This window comes from Triturus cristatus, chromosome 4_2, assembly GCF_964204655.1.
Source record: "Triturus cristatus chromosome 4_2, aTriCri1.1, whole genome shotgun sequence".
In the NCBI taxonomy this organism is placed as follows: Eukaryota; Metazoa; Chordata; class Amphibia; order Caudata; family Salamandridae; genus Triturus; species Triturus cristatus.
Window position 1 is genome coordinate 963884661 of NC_140586.1, and position 19262 is coordinate 963903922.

General features: G+C 45.9%; 1 protein-coding gene across 2 annotated transcripts in view; it reads left to right on the forward strand.

The window, feature by feature from the left end:
• LOC146839148 (uncharacterized) overlaps positions 1 to 14347 on the forward strand; it is an 83172-nt gene extending 68825 nt beyond the window's left edge. For both annotated transcript variants that reach the window (XM_085603167.1, XM_085603166.1), the window contains one exon: positions 11417 to 14347. In XM_085603167.1, coding sequence (XP_085459293.1) covers positions 12273 to 13991 — 1719 coding nt within the window. In that variant the 5' untranslated portion in view covers positions 11417 to 12272 and the 3' untranslated portion in view covers positions 13992 to 14347. The remainder of the gene's footprint in view (positions 1 to 11416) is intronic.
• Positions 14348 to 19262: the final 4915 nt, after the last annotated feature.

A 19262-nucleotide genomic window follows, 5' to 3' on the forward strand; every position in this document is an offset into this window, starting at 1 on the left:
GTTTGCAGTGAATGTGTAAATACGCGTGCGTTCCAGTGTATGGCAACCGGAATTTGCTCGCAGTCAAAATGGAAAACAATGCCGTGTCAATACGGGAATCAAGGCTTGCAGGATTGTGAGCAGCGCGGGGGCAAGGCATTTGAAACCGACAGGCTAAGACCGCAAGGGGTTGGAGAATACAGAAAAGGTTAAATCATTGTGGCAGAATGATCGTACATGTAAATGAGATAAGGTTCGGGTGGAAACTTGAACCCGACAGCCAGTGACTTAGATTAATTACATGGGAAGGAAACAGCTAATCACTAACCGACAGGGTGAAAATAGCGCAGCCGGCTGTGGCTTGACATACCTTTAGGGAAGCGTTGAGACATCTGACAGCTAACCCTGGAAGGTATCACGTGACCACTTAAATACTAGGAAGAAGGAATGAGCCTCGAGCTATCCTTGTTCACTGTGGGTGATCAGTACATTGTCTCCCTCACTATCTCTCCAATAACCTGAAGCCTTTGGCTATCCTTGTTCACTGTGAGTATGGAACACCCACAGGAGCGCCCTGAAGGAATACCAGCAGCGCATAAGAGACACCAAATGGACCTTCATAAGAGACAAAGTCCAGACCAACGTGACCAACGCCAAGGAACTGTTCACGTCATACAGCAGTTCACCAAACCCCACAGTGAATTCACAGACGTCACACCCTCCCTGGAACTCTGCGACAAGCTCAGCTACTACTTCCATCCAAAGATCAAGGCCCTCTATGACAGCTTCAGCGAACAGACACCGGACACCACCCCCCTCCCCACCACCGCTGATAAGCCGACCACCATGACATGGAATCCCGCCACCGTTGAACACATCACCTCGACCATGAAGAAAACCCACTCGGGAGCTCCAACTGACCCTTACCCACCGCACATATTCCACAGAGCCGCCGCGGCCATTGCACCCGAACTAGGACGGACCATCAGCACCTCCTTCAGATCTGGCATCTTCCCAGATGACTGGCAATGGGCGGAGATTAAACCCCTCCTCAAGAAACCCACGGCCGACCCAACGGACCTGAAAAACTACCGGCCCATCTCGCTCCTCCCCTTCGTGGCCAAAGTCACTGAGAGGCTCGTCAACGCCCAGCTGACGCCTTCATCAAAGAGAACTCCATCCTAGACGCCTCCCAGTCTGGTGTCTGCAGCAACCACAACACCGAGCCCGCCCTCCTCGCCGCCTCTGACGACATCTGCATGCTACTCGACCAGGCACACACTGCGGCCCTCATCCTTCTAGACTTCTCCGCAGCCTTCGACACCGTGTCACATCGCACGCTCGCAGCCAGACTTCACGACGCAGGGATACAAGGAGCCGCCCTCGACTGGATCCAATCCTTTCTCTCAGGCACAACCCAGAGGATTAGACTCCCTTTCTTCTTCTCCGCTCCCACCGACACCAACTGCGGAGTTCCCCAAGGATCATCACTCAGCCCCACGCTCTATAACATCTACATGGCCCCCCTCGCCGCCATCGTCAGACAGCATGGGCTCAGCATAGTATCCTACGCCGATAAAACCCAGCTCATTCTCTCACTCACGAAGAGTCCCGAAGACACCAGACTCTGCTTCCATGAAGGAATGAAGAACGTTGCAGCACTTCTTTACAAACTTGCTATAAAACTCAGCCATAACCAAAAATGAGGCCATCTCTTCCTTAGAACATGGATCTTTCAATTGTGTTATAGTGTCAAACAAATCCTTATTTGACTTAACCCCACTGCTTGATATGTGATGACCCAGATAGTCATCCTTAGTTACTCCATATTTACATTTCTCACAACGTAGCGTGAACCCTGCCTTTAATAGCCTCTCCAAAACCTTCACCACTCTGTCATCATGCTCTTCAATAGTCTTCCCATAAACCAACACATCATCCTGGTAACAACGAACACCTGCAGTTCCCTTGACAATATCATCCATGATCCTTTGAAAGACGGAAGCCGCCGACACCAAACCTAATGGCATCCCTACGAACTTAAAAGCCCCCATGGGAGTTATGAATGCTGTCAACTCCTGTGAACTTTTATCCAAAGGCACCTGATGGTAGGCGGATGCTAGGTCAAGAATGTTACATTAAAATGCCCTATCTAGAGTTGACATGACCTCATCAATGTTGGAGAGTGGGAATTTATCCACCACCACCTCCATATTGTGTGCTTGAAGATCCACACATAAGCGAATCTCATTATCACTCTTCTTGGCCATCAAAATTGAAGCAAACCACTCCATTGCCTCCACAGACTCAATCAATCCAGAATCCATTAACCTGGTGATTACCTAATTCATGGCATCCTGCACACTTAAAGGAATCCTCCTCACCTTAGCTACAACTGGCTTGGCACCAAGCTTCAACTTAATACGATGACTATAGCTTTTCATACGCCCCAACGTATCCTTAAAAAATTCTTCAAACATCATCACAAATTTGTTACTAGCACAATTCGGGGCAATATGGCGTCTGAGTAGGAGCCACCGCTTACCTCTCTCCCCCTCTTCGCTGTAAACATCCTGGATGGAGCACAAGAGTATGCATTGGAGCTGCGGGGAAGTCCGCGACGGGCATGCTGTGCTCCGGTGGATTTCTCCAACTTTCCATCAAGTCGGACAGCGAGGGCATTCCTGCAGAGCTAAAGGGAACTTCTGTCAGGGACGCTGGGAGGCCCTAATGTGGCTTCTGCAGATGGCAGCAACAGGTTCAGGGCACGCCTACGGCTCGCAGTGGTTGCCTGGAGATGGCAACACGCTATCGGCAGGAGCGCTGTTAGACACAGAGCCCGAGCGTAACAGCGAGCCAGTGGCAATCGCTCCTCGAGGCAGGGGAAAGCAACGAGTGAGCGCTACCGCCGTACAGTTACAGCGGGAGGTCTCTGATTTAAAATAGATCTCAAAAAAGGGGATCTATGGCCAAATAAAGGAGACAAGCAAGGGGAAATCGAACATGAGAAAACTGAACTTTCTGGAAAAACAAACTTATGGCGAACTAAACCATCCACTGATGTAGAGGAAGCACAACCATCCATTTTAAACATCGTTTCGCCCATAGCTTCGGGTGGAGAAGGGGCCCCTAAAAATGGAGACACAAAAGGACCTCAGCAATAACAAAAATAATGGCAATGGTGATATTGACAGGATTAGAAGCGACCATGTATCAGAAACTGACCAGGCAATAACATCCGCAGTGCGAACGCCCACTGGACAAAGTAAAAGGTTAGACGTCCCGGATGGGGGAAACACGACTCCATGGCAGGCAAATGGTGGTAATACCATTATAGAGGCACAAGTGCATGCTGTACATACTAGCCCAAGTAAAGACGTATTAATGCAGGGTACTCGATCCCGGATGTTGGACGCGGGTATTTCTGGTACAGCTAAGAGCGAACAGGAGAACAGAGTAACAGCTGTGGCCTGCAAAAATGGGCCAAACGGGGATATGGAAGCCGACTGCTTGACCCCAGATGTACCTGGGGGAAAATTCTTCTCACTGACAGAAGAGTCAGAGAGAGTCACAACCTCAAGTAAAAAACAAATGGGTGTCGGGGAAGAAGGCTCGCTGGAAGATCACAGGGGAGCAGGAGACGGAGGAGGAATGACTATTCAGCAACATCAATGCTATTCCCAGAGGGAATAGACGAAGGTGAGAAGCGAACGGCGGAAAATAACGGTTGGATCTCAGATCAGACGAAGCGAGTAAACCCGGCTGAGCCCTCACTGGCTCTGATATTGCAGTCCCTACGAGCTTTTCAGGATGATGTCAAAGTCGACAATCGACAGGCACGACTTGCAACTAAGAAACTTTAAGGTTCCATAGGAAAAGTGGGGAAGATCTGCTCCGACATTGCTGAGTGACTGAACGGAAATGCTTGAAAGCACAGTGGAAAGGCGCAGGCTTCATCGCAGGGCAGTACTATAAAAGATGTGATGTAAAAGCTTGAGGACTATGAGAACCAGCAGCGCCGCAATAACCTCAGGCTGTTAGGGAGTTCCTGAAAACTGTGAGGGTAACAACATAAGAAAGTTCATAGTAACCATGCTAAGAGGCTCCCTACCCGAGCTCCCAACATGGGATTGGGACAAGGAAGTTCAACGTGCTCACAGATTCCCCCTTTTACCATCAAGGCATTCCTCCAGAGAAAAAGCTCTACCCCATGCAATATTGATCTATTTTGGTAACTTCTTGCTTCAACAAGCCGTGTATGATTTAGTTAGACCCAATGCCAAAAGGAACTTTGAAGGTTTTTCTGTTTGTGCCAAACCGGATTTTGCACACGCTACGGTCGAGAGGAGATGGTCGGCTCAGGCAATTAATGACCCCATTTCAATCTGCAGGGACCGTGGTTTTCCTACAAAATCGAGCGAGGTTAAAGGTGATATACAAAGGCCAGAATTTCAGGTTCACCTCTGAAATTCAAGCACAGAAACTCTTGGACGATATTGCAGCGGGGAGTATGGGGGGGTAAATCGTAAATTGTAAAAAAAATGTAGTAACTATTGTAAGCAAGAATTGTAGGCTTGAAGGATGGTTCCTCTGGATATGGGTATTTGGTAAGGCACATTCGATGGGGGAGGAGCTTATGGGAGAGGAGAGTTTGTACAGACGTCCTCACATGAGCTCATGGCTGAGCCTGGTAACCTGAATTGTGGTGGGGGATGAGGGGGAGAGGAAGGGGGGACTCCCAGACAGGGGAGGAAAGGAACTAAGTTATGCCTACATTGCTTCTTGGATGGTTTAGACATTTGTGCAGTACTTCTTATAAGGGGATAGAAATTTTTGGAAAGGTGGCGGGGTTTAATGGAGATAAGGTATTTGTCGTAGGTCAACACCATAAAATGGTATGGAGATATTGAGAGTGGTGTCTATGAATATATGTGGTTTAAACAGTGTAAAGAAAAGACAGAAAGTTGCGGTTGGGTTACAATTGATGGGTGCTAATATCATTTGCGTCCAGGAGACACATATAGATGGGTCACAACTACATATTCTAAATACACTGGGATTTAGGGTGATAAGTGTGACAACACAGGGGGTTAAGGTACGGGGTGTGGTGATCCTGGCTAAAGGAGGGGTGCTGCAGTTTAATCGATCATGTTCAGATAAATTCGGACGTTGGGCTATCTCTGAATGCCAATATGGGGGGGAAGAAACTAACACTGTGCACATTATATGGATGCAACAGAGATGATCCTACAGTATTGAATACTATCTCGAGCGAACTCGCTCACTGGCCACTCCCACGTATTGTATGTGGAGACTACAATATTAATTTACCAAGTGAATGGTCTCTGGAGGGAGGGTGGAGATATGTGGGACGAAAGTAAAAAGTATTTCAAGCCTTAAGGAACATGTGTCAGACTCATGGCTTTGTTGACTGTTGGCAATTGTTAAGATCAAATGATCCAGGATGCACCTCTTTTTCTAATCCACACAGGTCCCATGCAAGATTGGATTATATGTTTATTTCAAATTCATTGAATTCAATATGCCATATATCGAAACTGCCACGAGTACTATCGGATCATCATCCGTTAGTACTAGAGATTGAAATAGAGGTAGCTAATTTTAACTGGAGGTCTTGGTCATTCGAGAGAGCTTTACTCTCTGATACTGAATATTCTACCCATATGAAACGCTGGATCACAATATTTCTGGCAGATAATATAGGGAAGTACCTCCATCGAGGTAGTATGGGATGCCATGAAATCAGAATTAGGGGGGAAACATTGCGATATTCCTTCAATCGTAACAAACAGGTCAAGCAGTCCCTAAAAACATTACAGGATAATCTGGGGGCAGTTGAAGAAGATTTGGTCAGGGCAGTTGAGGAAGGTCAAGATCTTGCGTTAATACAGCGGCAGATACCGATTTGCAAAAGCAACCATTATCAATGTATTTACGGACAAAGCGGTGAGCAAAACAATAGCACGAAGGGAAATGGTGTATGAATTAAATCAACAGGTGGGCCACCAACCAGCAGTTCGCACCAGGGAGAAAACAACATCCAATATAATGCGAGACATTATCCATCCGGGGATAGGACAGACCACTAATCCAGAGTCCATAAGGGATGCATTTGGTAAGTTTTATTGCTCTCTTTATATGGAGGATGACAAGAGGGATCTGGGGCATATTAAAGGTACCTAAATCTTGAAGGAAAGATGGATTAAACCGAGATCCTTGTGACTAGGGGTGAATGTTTGCATTGTCCAGCATTCCGTCCATCAATTGTTTCTTTTGCATATACCTCATAAGCACCTGTCTGTGCGCCTCCTCTGTTTGCACCTCATAAGCACCTACCTGTGCAACTTCTCTTTTTATACCTCATAAGCACCTGTCTGTGCAACTCCTCTGTGTGTACCTCTTAAGCACATACCAGTACACCTCCTCTTTTTATACCTCATAAGCACCTGTCTGTGCGCCTCCTCTGTTTGCACCTCATAAGCACCTACCTGTGCAACTCCTCTTTTTATACCTCATAAGCACCTTTCTGTGTGCCTCCTCTGTACCTCATAAGCAACTATCTGTGCACCTCCTCTGTGTGTACCTCTTAAGCACATACCTGTGCACCTCCTCTGTGTGTACCTCTTAAGCACATACCTGTGCACCTCCTCTGTACCCTATAAGCATTTACCTCTGCACCTCCTCTGTTTGTACCTCACAAGCACCTTCATGTCCACCTCCTCTGTTTGTATCTCACAAGCATCTAGCTGTGTGCCTCCTCTGTTTGTACCTCATACACACCTACATCTGCACCTTTTCTGTTTGTACCTCATAAGCACTTACCGGTGCACCTCCTCCATTTGTACCCCATAAGCACCTGCTGTGCGCCTCCTCCGTTTGTACCTCAGAAGCACCTACCTGTGCACCTCCTCGGTTTGTACTTCACAAGCATCTAGCTGTGTGCCTCCTCTGTTTGTACCTCATATACACATACCTCTGCACCTTTTCTGTTTGTACCCCATAAGCACCTACCAGTGCATTTCCTCCATTTGTACCCAATAAGCACCTACCTGTGTGCTTCCTCTGTTTGTATTACAACAAACAAAGGATGGACGGAATGGTGACAATGCAGACATTCTCCCCCAGTCAAGAGATCTGGGTTAAATCCATCGTTCTTTTGCCCACTACACCACCCCAGTTTAGACATGGCCATATGCAAATCAGTCTTGACCCTGTGCCTCATGGGAACAGTCCAGCCCGAACTGCCAAGCCATGTCTTCCCTGGACCGGAATCAAGCATCCTAGGACCGGTTTCTGGCTATCAGCCGTCATCAGCCAGGATAGCTTGACTCCAGTGGCGTAGTGAGCACGGGTCCCACGTCTGGGAATACCCATCCCACTTGGGGCGAAAAGCGTTACAACAAACAAATGATGGACGGAATGCTGACAATGCAGACATTCTCCCCCAGTCAAGAGATCTGGGTTAAATCCATCGTTCTTTTGCCCACTACACCACCCCAGTTTAGACATGGCCATATGCAAATCAGTCTTGACCCTGTGCCTCATGGGAACAGTCCAGCCCGAACTGCCAAGCCATGTCTTCCCTGGACCGGAATCAAGCATCCTAGGACCGGTTTCTGGCTATCAGCCGTCATCAGCCAGGATAGCTTGACTCCAGTGTCGTAGTGAGCACGGGTCCCACGTCTGGGAATACCCATCCCACTTGGGGCGAAAAGCGTTACAACAAACAAATGATGGACGGAATGCTGACAATGCAGACATTCTCCCCCAGTCAAGAGATCTGGGTTAAATCCATCGTTCTTTTGCCCACTACACCACCCCAGTTTAGACATGGCCATATGCAAATCAGTCTTGACCCTGTGCCTCATGGGAACAGTCCAGCCCGAACTGCCAAGCCATGTCTTCCCTGGACCGGAATCAAGCATCCTAGGACCGGTTTCTGGCTATCAGCCGTCATCAGCCAGGATAGCTTGGCTCCAGTGGCGTAGTGAGCACGGGTCCCACGTCTGGGAATACCCATCCCACTTGGGGCGAAAAGCGTTACAACAAACAAATGATGGACGGAATGCTGACAATGCAGACATTCTCCCCCAGTCAAGAGATCTGGGTTAAATCCATCGTTCTTTTGCCCACTACACCACCCCAGTTTAGACATGGCCATATGCAAATCAGTCTTGACCCTGTGCCTCATGGGAACAGTCCAGCCCGAACTGCCAAGCCATGTCTTCCCTGGACCGGAATCAAGCATCCTAGGACCGGTTTCTGGCTATCAGCCGTCATCAGCCAGGATAGCTTGACTCCAGTGGCGTAGTGAGCACGGGTCCCACGTCTGGGAATACCCATCCCACTTGGGGCGAAAAGCGTTACAACAAACAAATGATGGACGGAATGCTGACAATGCAGACATTCTCCCCCAGTCAAGAGATCTGGGTTAAATCCATCGTTCTTTTGCCCACTACACCACCCCAGTTTAGACATGGCCATATGCAAATCAGTCTTGACCCTGTGCCTCATGGGAACAGTCCAGCCCGAACTGCCAAGCCATGTCTTCCCTGGACCGGAATCAAGCATCCTAGGACCGGTTTCTGGCTATCAGCCGTCATCAGCCAGGATAGCTTGACTCCAGTGGCGTAGTGAGCACGGGTCCCACGTCTGGGAATACCCATCCCACTTGGGGCGAAAAGCGTTACAACAAACAAATGATGGACGGAATGCTGACAATGCAGACATTCTCCCCCAGTCAAGAGATCTGGGTTAAATCCATCGTTCTTTTGCCCACTACACCACCCCAGTTTAGACATGGCCGTATGCAAATCAGTCTTGACCCTGTGCCTCATGGGAACAGTCCAGCCCGAACTGCCAAGCCATGTCTTCCCTGGACCGGAATCAAGCATGCTAGGACCGGTTTCTGGCTATCAGCCGTCATCAGCCAGGATAGCTTGACTCCAGTGGCGTAGTGAGCACGGGTCCCACGTCTGGGAATACCCATCCCACTTGGGGCGAAAAGCGTTACAACAAACAAATGATGGACGGAATGCTGACAATGCAGACATTCTCCCCCAGTCAAGAGATCTGGGTTAAATCCATCGTTCTTTTGCCCACTACACCACCCCAGTTTAGACATGGCCATATGCAAATCAGTCTTGACCCTGTGCCTCATGGGAACAGTCCAGCCCGAACTGCCAAGCCATGTCTTCCCTGGACCGGAATCAAGCATCCTAGGACCGGTTTCTGGCTATCAGCCGTCATCAGCCAGGATAGCTTGACTCCAGTGGCGTAGTGAGCACGGGTCCCACGTCTGGGAATACCCATCCCACTTGGGGCGAAAAGCGTTACAACAAACAAATGATGGACGGACTGCTGACAATGCAGACATTCTCCCCCAGTCAAGAGATCTGGGTTAAATCCATCGTTCTTTTGCCCACTACACCACCCCAGTTTAGACATGGCCATATGCAAATCAGTCTTGACCCTGTGCCTCATGGGAACAGTCCAGCCCGAACTGCCAAGCCATGTCTTCCCTGGACCGGAATCAAGCATCCTAGGACCGGTTTCTGGCTATCAGCCGTCATCAGCCAGGATAGCTTGACTCCAGTGGCGTAGTGAGCACGGGTCCCACGTCTGGGAATACCCATCCCACTTGGGGCGTAAAGCGTTACAACAAACAAATGATGGACGGAATGCTGACAATGCAGACATTCTCCCCCAGTCAAGAGATCTGGGTTAAATCCATCGTTCTTTTGCCCACTACACCACCCCAGTTTAGACATGGCCATATGCAAATCAGTCTTGACCCTGTGCCTCATGGGAACAGTCCAGCCCGAACTGCCAAGCCATGTCTTCCCTTGACCGGAATCAAGCATCCTAGGACCGGTTTCTGGCTATCAGCCGTCATCAGCCAGGATAGCTTGACTCCAGTGGCGTAGTGAGCACGGGTCCCACGTCTGGGAATACCCATCCCACTTGGGGCGAAAAGCGTTACAACAAACAAATGATGGACGGAATGCTGTGTTTGTATGTCATAAGCACCTACCTCTGTACGTCCTCTGTTAGTACCTCATAAGTACTTACCTCTGCACCTCCTCTGTTTGTACCTCAGAAGCACCTACCTGTGTGCTTCTTCTGTTTGTATGTCATAAGCATCTACCTCTGCACCTCTGTTTGTACCTCATAAGTACTTACCTTTGCACCTCCTCTGTTTGTACCTCTCAAGCATCTAGCCATGCACCTCCTCTGCTTGTACCTCATTAGTACCTACCTCTGCCCCTCCTCTGTTTGTACCCCATAAGCACCTACCGGTGCACCTCCTCCATTTACACCTCCCAGGTGAGCTTCTAAAAATGAAGCTTGTGATCCCACACTGCCAACAATGGTCGTTTGACTACTAGGCTGTTACCCGATTTGTGCTCTGTACAGGTTTCAAACCGCTCCCTTTGTTTTGGCTAACAGTGAGCCCTGTAGAGTGAGAAAACAGGTATAGGGGAGTGGTAGGGGGTGATGAACTTACACCTCCTCTGCTCCGCCAAATACCCTCGTGGCCACAGAGTAGCCTCCTAGCACTAAACGGACAACATTAAATTAAATTAAATATCATTGAAAGGAAAAAAAGCAACAGTTGTATAATATGAACACCTCTTTTGGCTGCAAGGGTATGTCAGGTCAACTATTGATTGTGGTGGATTCACTCTGTTAAGAGCTAAATGACTGATATCGCTGTTGTTTGCTTTAGGAAGAACTAAAGAATCTCTAGTTTGTGTAAAGTGTCCGGGCCAGAACTAGGCTGTGTAGCTGCACTAGTCTCAGGGAGATGGGCGGATATTACGGTGATAGAAAATCCACCTCAATTCACAATAATGCTCCAGTCTTACAGGTTTGAAGAGACCAGAAATGCTTGAACCAACCCCAGGGGGGCTGTGGAAAGTGGCAAAGATAACAAGTGAACAACAAGGTAAAGAAAGGAGTTGGCGCATCAGCTGATCCAATGTGAACAGGAAAGGATTGTGAAGAAGTGTGTGAATGGAGTTACCTTTGTTATATACTTCCCGAAGAGTTACCTTTGTTATACACTTCCTCAAACTAAAGTAACAGCATCATGGCCTGATCCATCTCTGTTTCCTCAACCTGTTCTTGTTTAATTGTAATATTGTCCACTTGGGTCTGCCTAAAGCTGGACATGGTGCTCTGTGACCGCCCATTCTTTACTGAGTTACTCTGTGAACCCTGGTAAATCTCCACCTTTTGTGAAGTAAAGATGTCACATGGGTAATAGAAATTTTAGTTAATTATTAGTGTATGATGAAATATCGCTTGATAAGTTTCACAGATGGTGAAGGAGACATGTCTTTTGCAACCAGTAAAATATTGTGTATTCATATTCCATTACATTTCCATTTAGCGATTTTCAATCTCTTTACAGCCAACAGGAAACAAGTCTTGAGCGCACAAAATAAGCGCAGTCTGAGACAGAGGAACCTGAACCTAAACTCAACGATCCTGGAAGGAGCCGTCAAGGGCAGTTCAGTGAATGTATAAGTCAGAGTTGGGCGCCTCCAGCCACACGACGAAGAAATGACATCTAGAAACTAAAGGCAAAAACAATAACAAACCACCTCCGGTATAAGTCAGTGTCCAACAACAGCTTTGATCATGGGATCGGTATGATGTGGTTACAGCAGTGTTCTTCTTTCTATGATATCAGACCATCATTCAGTGCTCTGGGTGTCTTGTAAACTCTTTCTGGCAAAACCACAGCAACCAGACAAAGGCACAATGGAGTGGAGCCAGACAACTGGAGGGTGAGGGAAAGAGGAGCTCTTCTGTCTTAAATACAGAGGACTGCCTCAGTTTGCATCAACTAGGAGGAGGAAGGATCTGTACCCACAAGTGAGCAAAACCGTTATCTAGTTTAAAGAGACAATCACCCAAAAAGACGCCTGACGCATATTATGAATGCAACAAGTATTTAGTGACCATTGTACTTTATTGTTAAATTAGAAATCAAACTTACAAAATAGCAATACATACAGGGGGTGTGAGAAAACACAATGTTGGGATGTAGAAAAAACACATGCCGCTGAATCTTCAGTTTGTCATCAGAACTAAAGCACCATCACCAAACACACAAGGTGGAAAGGACAGTCAAGTGCAGTAAATATGTGAAGAGGTTTAGGCTGATATTAAACCTAGAAAGACATCAGCGAACACACAGAGGGCAAAAGCCATTCAAGTGCAGTGACTGTGGAAGTAGCTTTGGTCACTCAGGAAACCTAAAAATGAATCAGCTAACATACACAAAGGAAAAATCATTCAAATGCAGTGAATGTGAGAAGAGCTATAGGGGGTTATCACAGCTACAAAGACATCAGCGAACACACACAGGGGAAAAACCATATCATTGCAGTGAATGTGTGAAAAGCTTTTGTCAGTTATCAGATCTCCAAAAACATCAGCGAACACACACAGGGGAAAAGCCATTCAGTTGCAATGAATGTGTGAAGAGCTTTAGGGACTCCTCAGCCCTAAAAAGACATCAGCGAATACATACAGGGGAAAAACCCTTAAAGTGCAGTGAATGTGCAAGGAGCTTTTGTCAATTATCAGATCTCCAAAAACATCAGCGAACACACACAGGAGAAAAGCCATTCAGGTGCAATGAATGTGTGAAGAGCTTTAGGGACTCCTCAGCCCTAAAAAGACATCAGCGAATACATACAGGGGAAAAACCATTCAAGTGCAGTGAATGTGCGAGGAGCTTTCGTGAATTATCAGACCTACAAAGACATCAACGAACACACACAGGGGAAAAGCCATTCAGGTGCAATGAATGTGTGAAGAGCTTTAGTGACTCCTCAGCCCTAAAAATACATCAACAAATACATTCAGGGGAAAAACCATTCAAGTGCAGTAAATGTGTGAAGAGCTATAGTCGGTTATCACAACTACAAGAACATCAGCGAACGCATACAGGTGAAAAACCATTCAGATGCAGTGAATGTGGGAATAGCATTAGGTACTTATCAGAATTACGACGACATCAGCGAATACACACAGGAGAAAATTCAATCAAGTGCAGTGAATGTGGCAAGAGCTTTAGTAAGTTATCAAACTTGCAAAGCCATCAACGAATCCACACAGGGAAAAAGCCATTCAAGTGCAGTAAATGTGGAAGTAGCTTTAGTCACTCAGGAAATCTAAAAATCCATCAGCTAACACACACAAAGGAAAAAGCATTCAAGTGCAGTGAATGTTTGAAGAGGTTTAGTCGGTTATCAATACTACAAGCACATCAGCGAACACATACAGGCGAAAAACCATACTACTGCAGTGAATGCACAAGTAGTTTTAGTTGTTCCTCATCACTGAGGAAACATCAAAGAACACACACAGGAGAAAGACCATTCAAATGTAGAGAATGTGTGAAGAGTTGGGGTCAGTTATCAGGCCTTAAAAGACATCTGCGAACACACACAGGGGAAAAACCATATAATTGCAGTGAATGTGGGAGCAGTTTTATTGACTCTTCCGCATTAAAGAAGCACTGGCGTACACACACAGGGGAAAAACCATACCATTGCAGTGAATGTGTGAAGAGCTTTAGTCAGTTGTCACACCTCCAAAGCCATCAGCAAACACACACCGGGCAAAAGTCATTCAAGTGCAATGAATGTGGAAGCAGCTTTAGATGTTTATCAAACCTACAAAGACATCAGCGAACGCACACAGGGGAAAAGCCATTCAAGTGCAGTGAATGTTGGAAGAGCTTTAGTCGGTTGTTACACCTACAAACACATCAGCGAACACACACAGGGGAAAAACCATACCATTGCAGTGAATGTGTGAAAAGCTTTAGTCAGTCATCAAACCTCAAAACACATCAGCAAACACACACAGGTGAAAAGGCATTCAAGTGCAGTGAAAATGGGAAGAGCTTTAGTCGGTTAGTACACTTACAAGGACATCAACGAAAACACATCATCACTGAACAAACATAGAAATAATTTATAGAGATGCAGCAAAATTGGCAATAATTTAAGTACAAACAACCATAATCTTGACCCATCAGTGGACGCACATAGGAGCAAAATTGTGCAGTTATTGTTAGATGAAGGAATTACATAAAATTATAAAAATACAACTGCGAAGGACATTGAAATACCAGATGATAAAAAGTAGATAGAAAACTTGACCAGTCAGAATAAAGAAAAGCAGAGATATCTGTAGGGTTATAAAAGTGCCTGTACAAAATTGAATTATTGGTTGAAGGGGGTGAGAACCTTGTCTAATAATATCACAGTCGTTGTCAGGTGGAACCACAAACGTCACTAAATAAACCTTTGGTTAACATTCTGGTTAAGCAGTCAGACTTAACTTGGGGGTGGTGAGCATAGTATTCATAGCACTCTAACAGAAATAATGTGAAAACACAACACAAGAAGAATAAGAATCTCAAACCAATTTAGAAACATAGAGGATATTTTAATTATTAAATTGGTACCATGGAAACAAAAATCCAATAAGTAGAATCGGTGTTATGAGTTTTTACAATTTTAGGTAAAAATAGCACAAAAAAGGTGCAAAGCACCAATTGTGGGTATCTGATTACACCGGCGTGGGAAAACGTGACAAGTTCAGGATGACTGTGAAAAAGCGTGGGCCGTATCAAGGTCCAGGTTAATTCGGCTGGAAGTTTTACCTTGTGCTATTGGTGCGATGACGGTGTGGTGCGGCTCTGCAGGGCTCTGTGTCGAACTGTGCATGCTGAGTTGGACCCGGTGAAGCCACCCCTCTGGAGTTGCATGGTGCTTCTATGTGATACTCTGTGTGTGGTCCGGTGGAGCCAAAGATCGGGAGATGTACAGTGCTGTGAGCTGTGATGCAACTCTTGGCATTGCTCTGCATCAGGTCTGGGTAAATCTGCTGACCAGGAGCTGAGTGGTGCTGTGAGGCCCAGTGTCATCATGTGCTGCATTCTGTGAAGTCTCCAGTTGGGCAATGAGGTGTACAGTCCAACTCCAGCCAAGGGTCCAGGACCTAGAGGACAACAATTGGGGGGTCGGACTCAGTCCCACAGGGGTCAGCAGAGTTTAATCTAAGGCTGGTGGAGGTATTGTTTCTTTTCCACTTTTAATACTTGATACCCCCATGAGTGTGAACAGGAGCAAATCCCACTTAATGTAAAAACCTTCCGAAAGTGCCATTTTCAAAATAGAAAGTAAAAATCTAACTTTACTATTAAAGAGGATTTTTTGGGATAAACAATGTTATTGATTTCTGAGCAAACAAATAGCAGCATAGCACATTTGATCAGTAATACATGGTATCTCAGAGTACAGTTGCATTGGTAAGGTACAGGTAAGCGTGTCGATCTACAACCACAGCACATGGACATTGCATTTGTAGACAGTGGTGGGTGTCAATTCTAATCAATTGAACTGATTTGTCCATTTGCCCCAGACCCTTTGGTATTTAGTAGGGCATCCCCTGGCCTCAAATATGTGTTTTTGCTGCGCGGCACACCAGTCTACTCCTCGGTGCCACCTAGATATGTTTGGAAGCTTAGACTGTGCCCATGTCGCCACAACATCGCATTTGGCTACTGCAGTGGCTGTCCCCGGGAACACCTTGTCGGATCGAGATCCATCTAGACCGTCCATTACCCCTAAAAGGAGCCTTAGGGGATTGTGGGGATCCTGCTAGCCTAGGATGTGTGTGAGTTTGGACTCAATCAATCAATCAATCAATAATCTTTATTCGGCATCTAAAAAACACCATAAAAGCACATAGCAATAATAAAAAGAAAAAAAGAAAAAATTTCATTAAAATCCATGCTGATATACATCAAATACAGTACTAATTTTTGCTTCAGCAAACCCCTCTTGTTTTCCTTATTTTTAAGGCCATCTTCAGGAAATTCACCACACAAAACAGAGTCCGAGAGTCATTTACCATTTGTAGGTGTAGCAAGGCAACCCTGGCCTGCTTGAATTTAGCCTGTTTTAAAATACCAACTAAAAATCGACGTCTCGGCACTGAATAAAATGGGCATAACAGTACAAAATGAAGTGTGTCCTGAGGAGACCGTAGATCGCAGCCACAGGGACCCTTCTGCTCAACCGAAACAGTAAAACCATGAGGCACAGATAACAAGTGATGTAAAAGATTGAGCTTAAAACGGGTGATTAAAAACCTATCCTGAGCATTACACATAAGAGTCAAATACGGTTCCATCCCCGCCACCGTTTTCAACATATTGTAAGCTATCACAGAATTCTTGCCCCCTTCTTTTAATTCTCTCTGCAATTGGACATAGTTAAAATATCTTTTCATCACCAATTTCCTGTCCAAACGGGTAATTACCATGGGGATACTAAAAAGGTTTTTGCATCCAATAGACTCAAGAGAGGACTTTACATATCTCAGCCAAGGAATGGACAGCCCTTTATCCCTACTGATGCTGTCCATAATTATTTGCCTGTTTAGTTCAGCCTCTGGGTTCGCCCATATCCTAATCCAGGCCATAATCGGCTTCAAATGGACCACATCCTCTATATAAGCCAATCCTAGTTCCTCATGGGTGACATAAGGCGAGGTACTTTGGGGAATGTTAAGTAGGGATCTCAGGTATTTATTCTCCTCTGTCTGAAGCTGATGGACTTCTCTACAGCCCCAAAGTTCAGCTCCATATAACACCTTTGCACAGCAAATTGAGGTGTACAATCTTGCTATCTGCTCCGGGGACCACCGTCCCAGCCTACGTCCATAATTCATAATGGAGCCTGTGGCCGAGACTAGCTTTGTGCATCGTTCCTCCAGTAAAATTTTTAAATTTAAACGCCCATCAAATAAAATGCGTAGATATGAAAAATGTTGTACTTTCCCTATGCTATTGTCATCCATTTTATAAGTAAATTTCTTAATGGGTTTACGTCCAACCTCCATGATAAAGGATTTAGAGAGATTGCCCGACAGATCCAGCGTGTCCATGAAATTAACAAAACCGTCTATTAGACGCTGCAAGCCCCTGGGTGTGTGTGTTAGAAGTACCGCGTCATCTGCGTAGAGCAGAACCGGGATTGGCCTAGATCCTCCCCTGGGGGAATCCACCTTTAGATCAAGTAATGCTTGCTCCAATCCATTAATATATAAGGAGAACAAAAAGGGGGCCAAAATGCACCCTTGTCTAACCACACTGGTGCATGAGAACGATGCTGATAGGTTCCCCTCACGGTTATATCGGACTCTAGCAGATGTGTTACAGTGTAGGTTCCTAAGTATATTTATAAGTCCCCTATCCACCCCCAGCCTACTTAAAAGGGCCCATAATTTCTCCCTGTTTACATGGTCAAATGCGGCCGTTAGGTCCATAAAGCCTAAATAAACCGACCCCTCACTTGCTAGTGTATATTTAGCCACTAGTAAATATAGATTTATACACTGGTCGGATGTAGATTTCCCCGGTCTAAAACCATATTGAACATCAGTAATGACCCGATTTTCCTCCGACCAGTCCATCAATCGTGCTAAAATCACACGTCCCATAACTTTCGCTGTGACGTCGATCAAAGAGATCGGGCGATAACATTGAGAAGTGTCCCTATTCCCTTTTTTGAATATAGGGACAATTATCGCTGTGGACCACGAACTGGGACAACCAAACATTACTGCAGCATTGATCACTCTTGTCAGTATGGGCGCCCACAACTCAATATTACTTAGAAAAAGAACCAGGGGAATGCCATCCGGTCCTGGCGCTTTATTAGGGGATAGACCCTGTATTCCCCCAATGATCTCCTCCAACGTAAACATAATTGCAGGTACCTCCCCTGCCTCCACCTCAGAGGGAATTGTACTAACCGCTACATAATTATAAAGGCCTTTGAAATGAGCTACTCAATCTTCCGGCAAGATATTGGTGCCGAGTGCGGGAACACTGGCATCCTGGAAACATGGTTTATTCATTATTTTCCAGAAAGCAGATGTGTCCCTCCTTAAGGCAGCCTCCCTTAGGTCTTTCCAGGCCTGTGTTTGAATGGCTCTTTTCCTGCATTTAACGGCCTGATTATATATCAGGCTTGACTCTTTTACTTTCAACTTATCCCTTGGTGAGATTTTTAAACAACTTTTAAAATTTTTAAGGGCTAAAGTGCAGGATTTGTCAAACCATCTTGAATTATCCATAGCTGGACCATGGTGGGTGGAACACAACAACTTGTCCACTAGATGGGCAACTGCCTCAAAGCATTTAATTACTTCTGGACCCTAAACCACGGGGTCCAGGCACCTTTCTAGTTCTCTCTTGCCTTCTCTTATGAGTTTTTTATAAAAGGTACATCCATCCACTTTGGCCCATTTTAATCTTCTCCACTGGTCTGTTATTTTCTCTGTGCTACCACCCCTTCCCTTCTTCTTAGATTTTCTAGTGTCCACACCCTCGACCACCAATGTTAGAGGGTTGTGGTCACTAAAAGCACTTAGGTCAATGTCAGCCCCACTTACCCGATCTTTTAAAAATGTAGAGACTACTATGAAGTCATTGAAAGAGGAGCACCCCCTCCCCTTAAAAGTGAGATTAATCTCTCTCTCCCTCTCTTTGGTTATCAAATCCACGGTATGCTCAAAGGCGTGTTTGCTTAACACCCTTCCCAACTCATTGCCCTCAATTGAGTGCTCAAAGTGTGGTCCGTTCCTAACCGGGCACGAAGACCAATTTTCTTGGCCCGGTCTCAGATCAGGGCAAAGATGACAATTAAAATCACCCACAACGGCTACCAACGGGGCCACCGCCCCCTTGTAGGCCCAATTCCCTGCAGTGAGCCTAGCATCTAGTTCTTCCACACCAGACCCTGTCTTTTTTGTGACGTTGGGTTATAAAAATTGATCAAGAGAATACAGTTCCCATAATTAGAAAACCTAAGGTCCTGCATACAAGCAGAGGACCATTTTAGATCGGTCCAAGTGCCTCCCAATTGTAGGTCCACAAAAATACACAATCCCCCCATGGCTCTCCCTGAGCGGGACTTCCGGGCCGGTACAGCGAAGCGCTTGTAACCTACTAAGTGAATATTACTACAATCTATTATCCAGGTTTCCTGTAAACATATAATCTGGAAACCCTGAATATATTGCAGTCAATCAGGATCCTCTATTTTGGACGCAAGCCCTGCAATATTCCAAGATGTTTTTTTTTTATGTTGAAATTTTTAACCTTGTGTACTTCCAACTGTGACAAATTTACGGGGTCCTGTGCGACTCTTTCTGGTGTG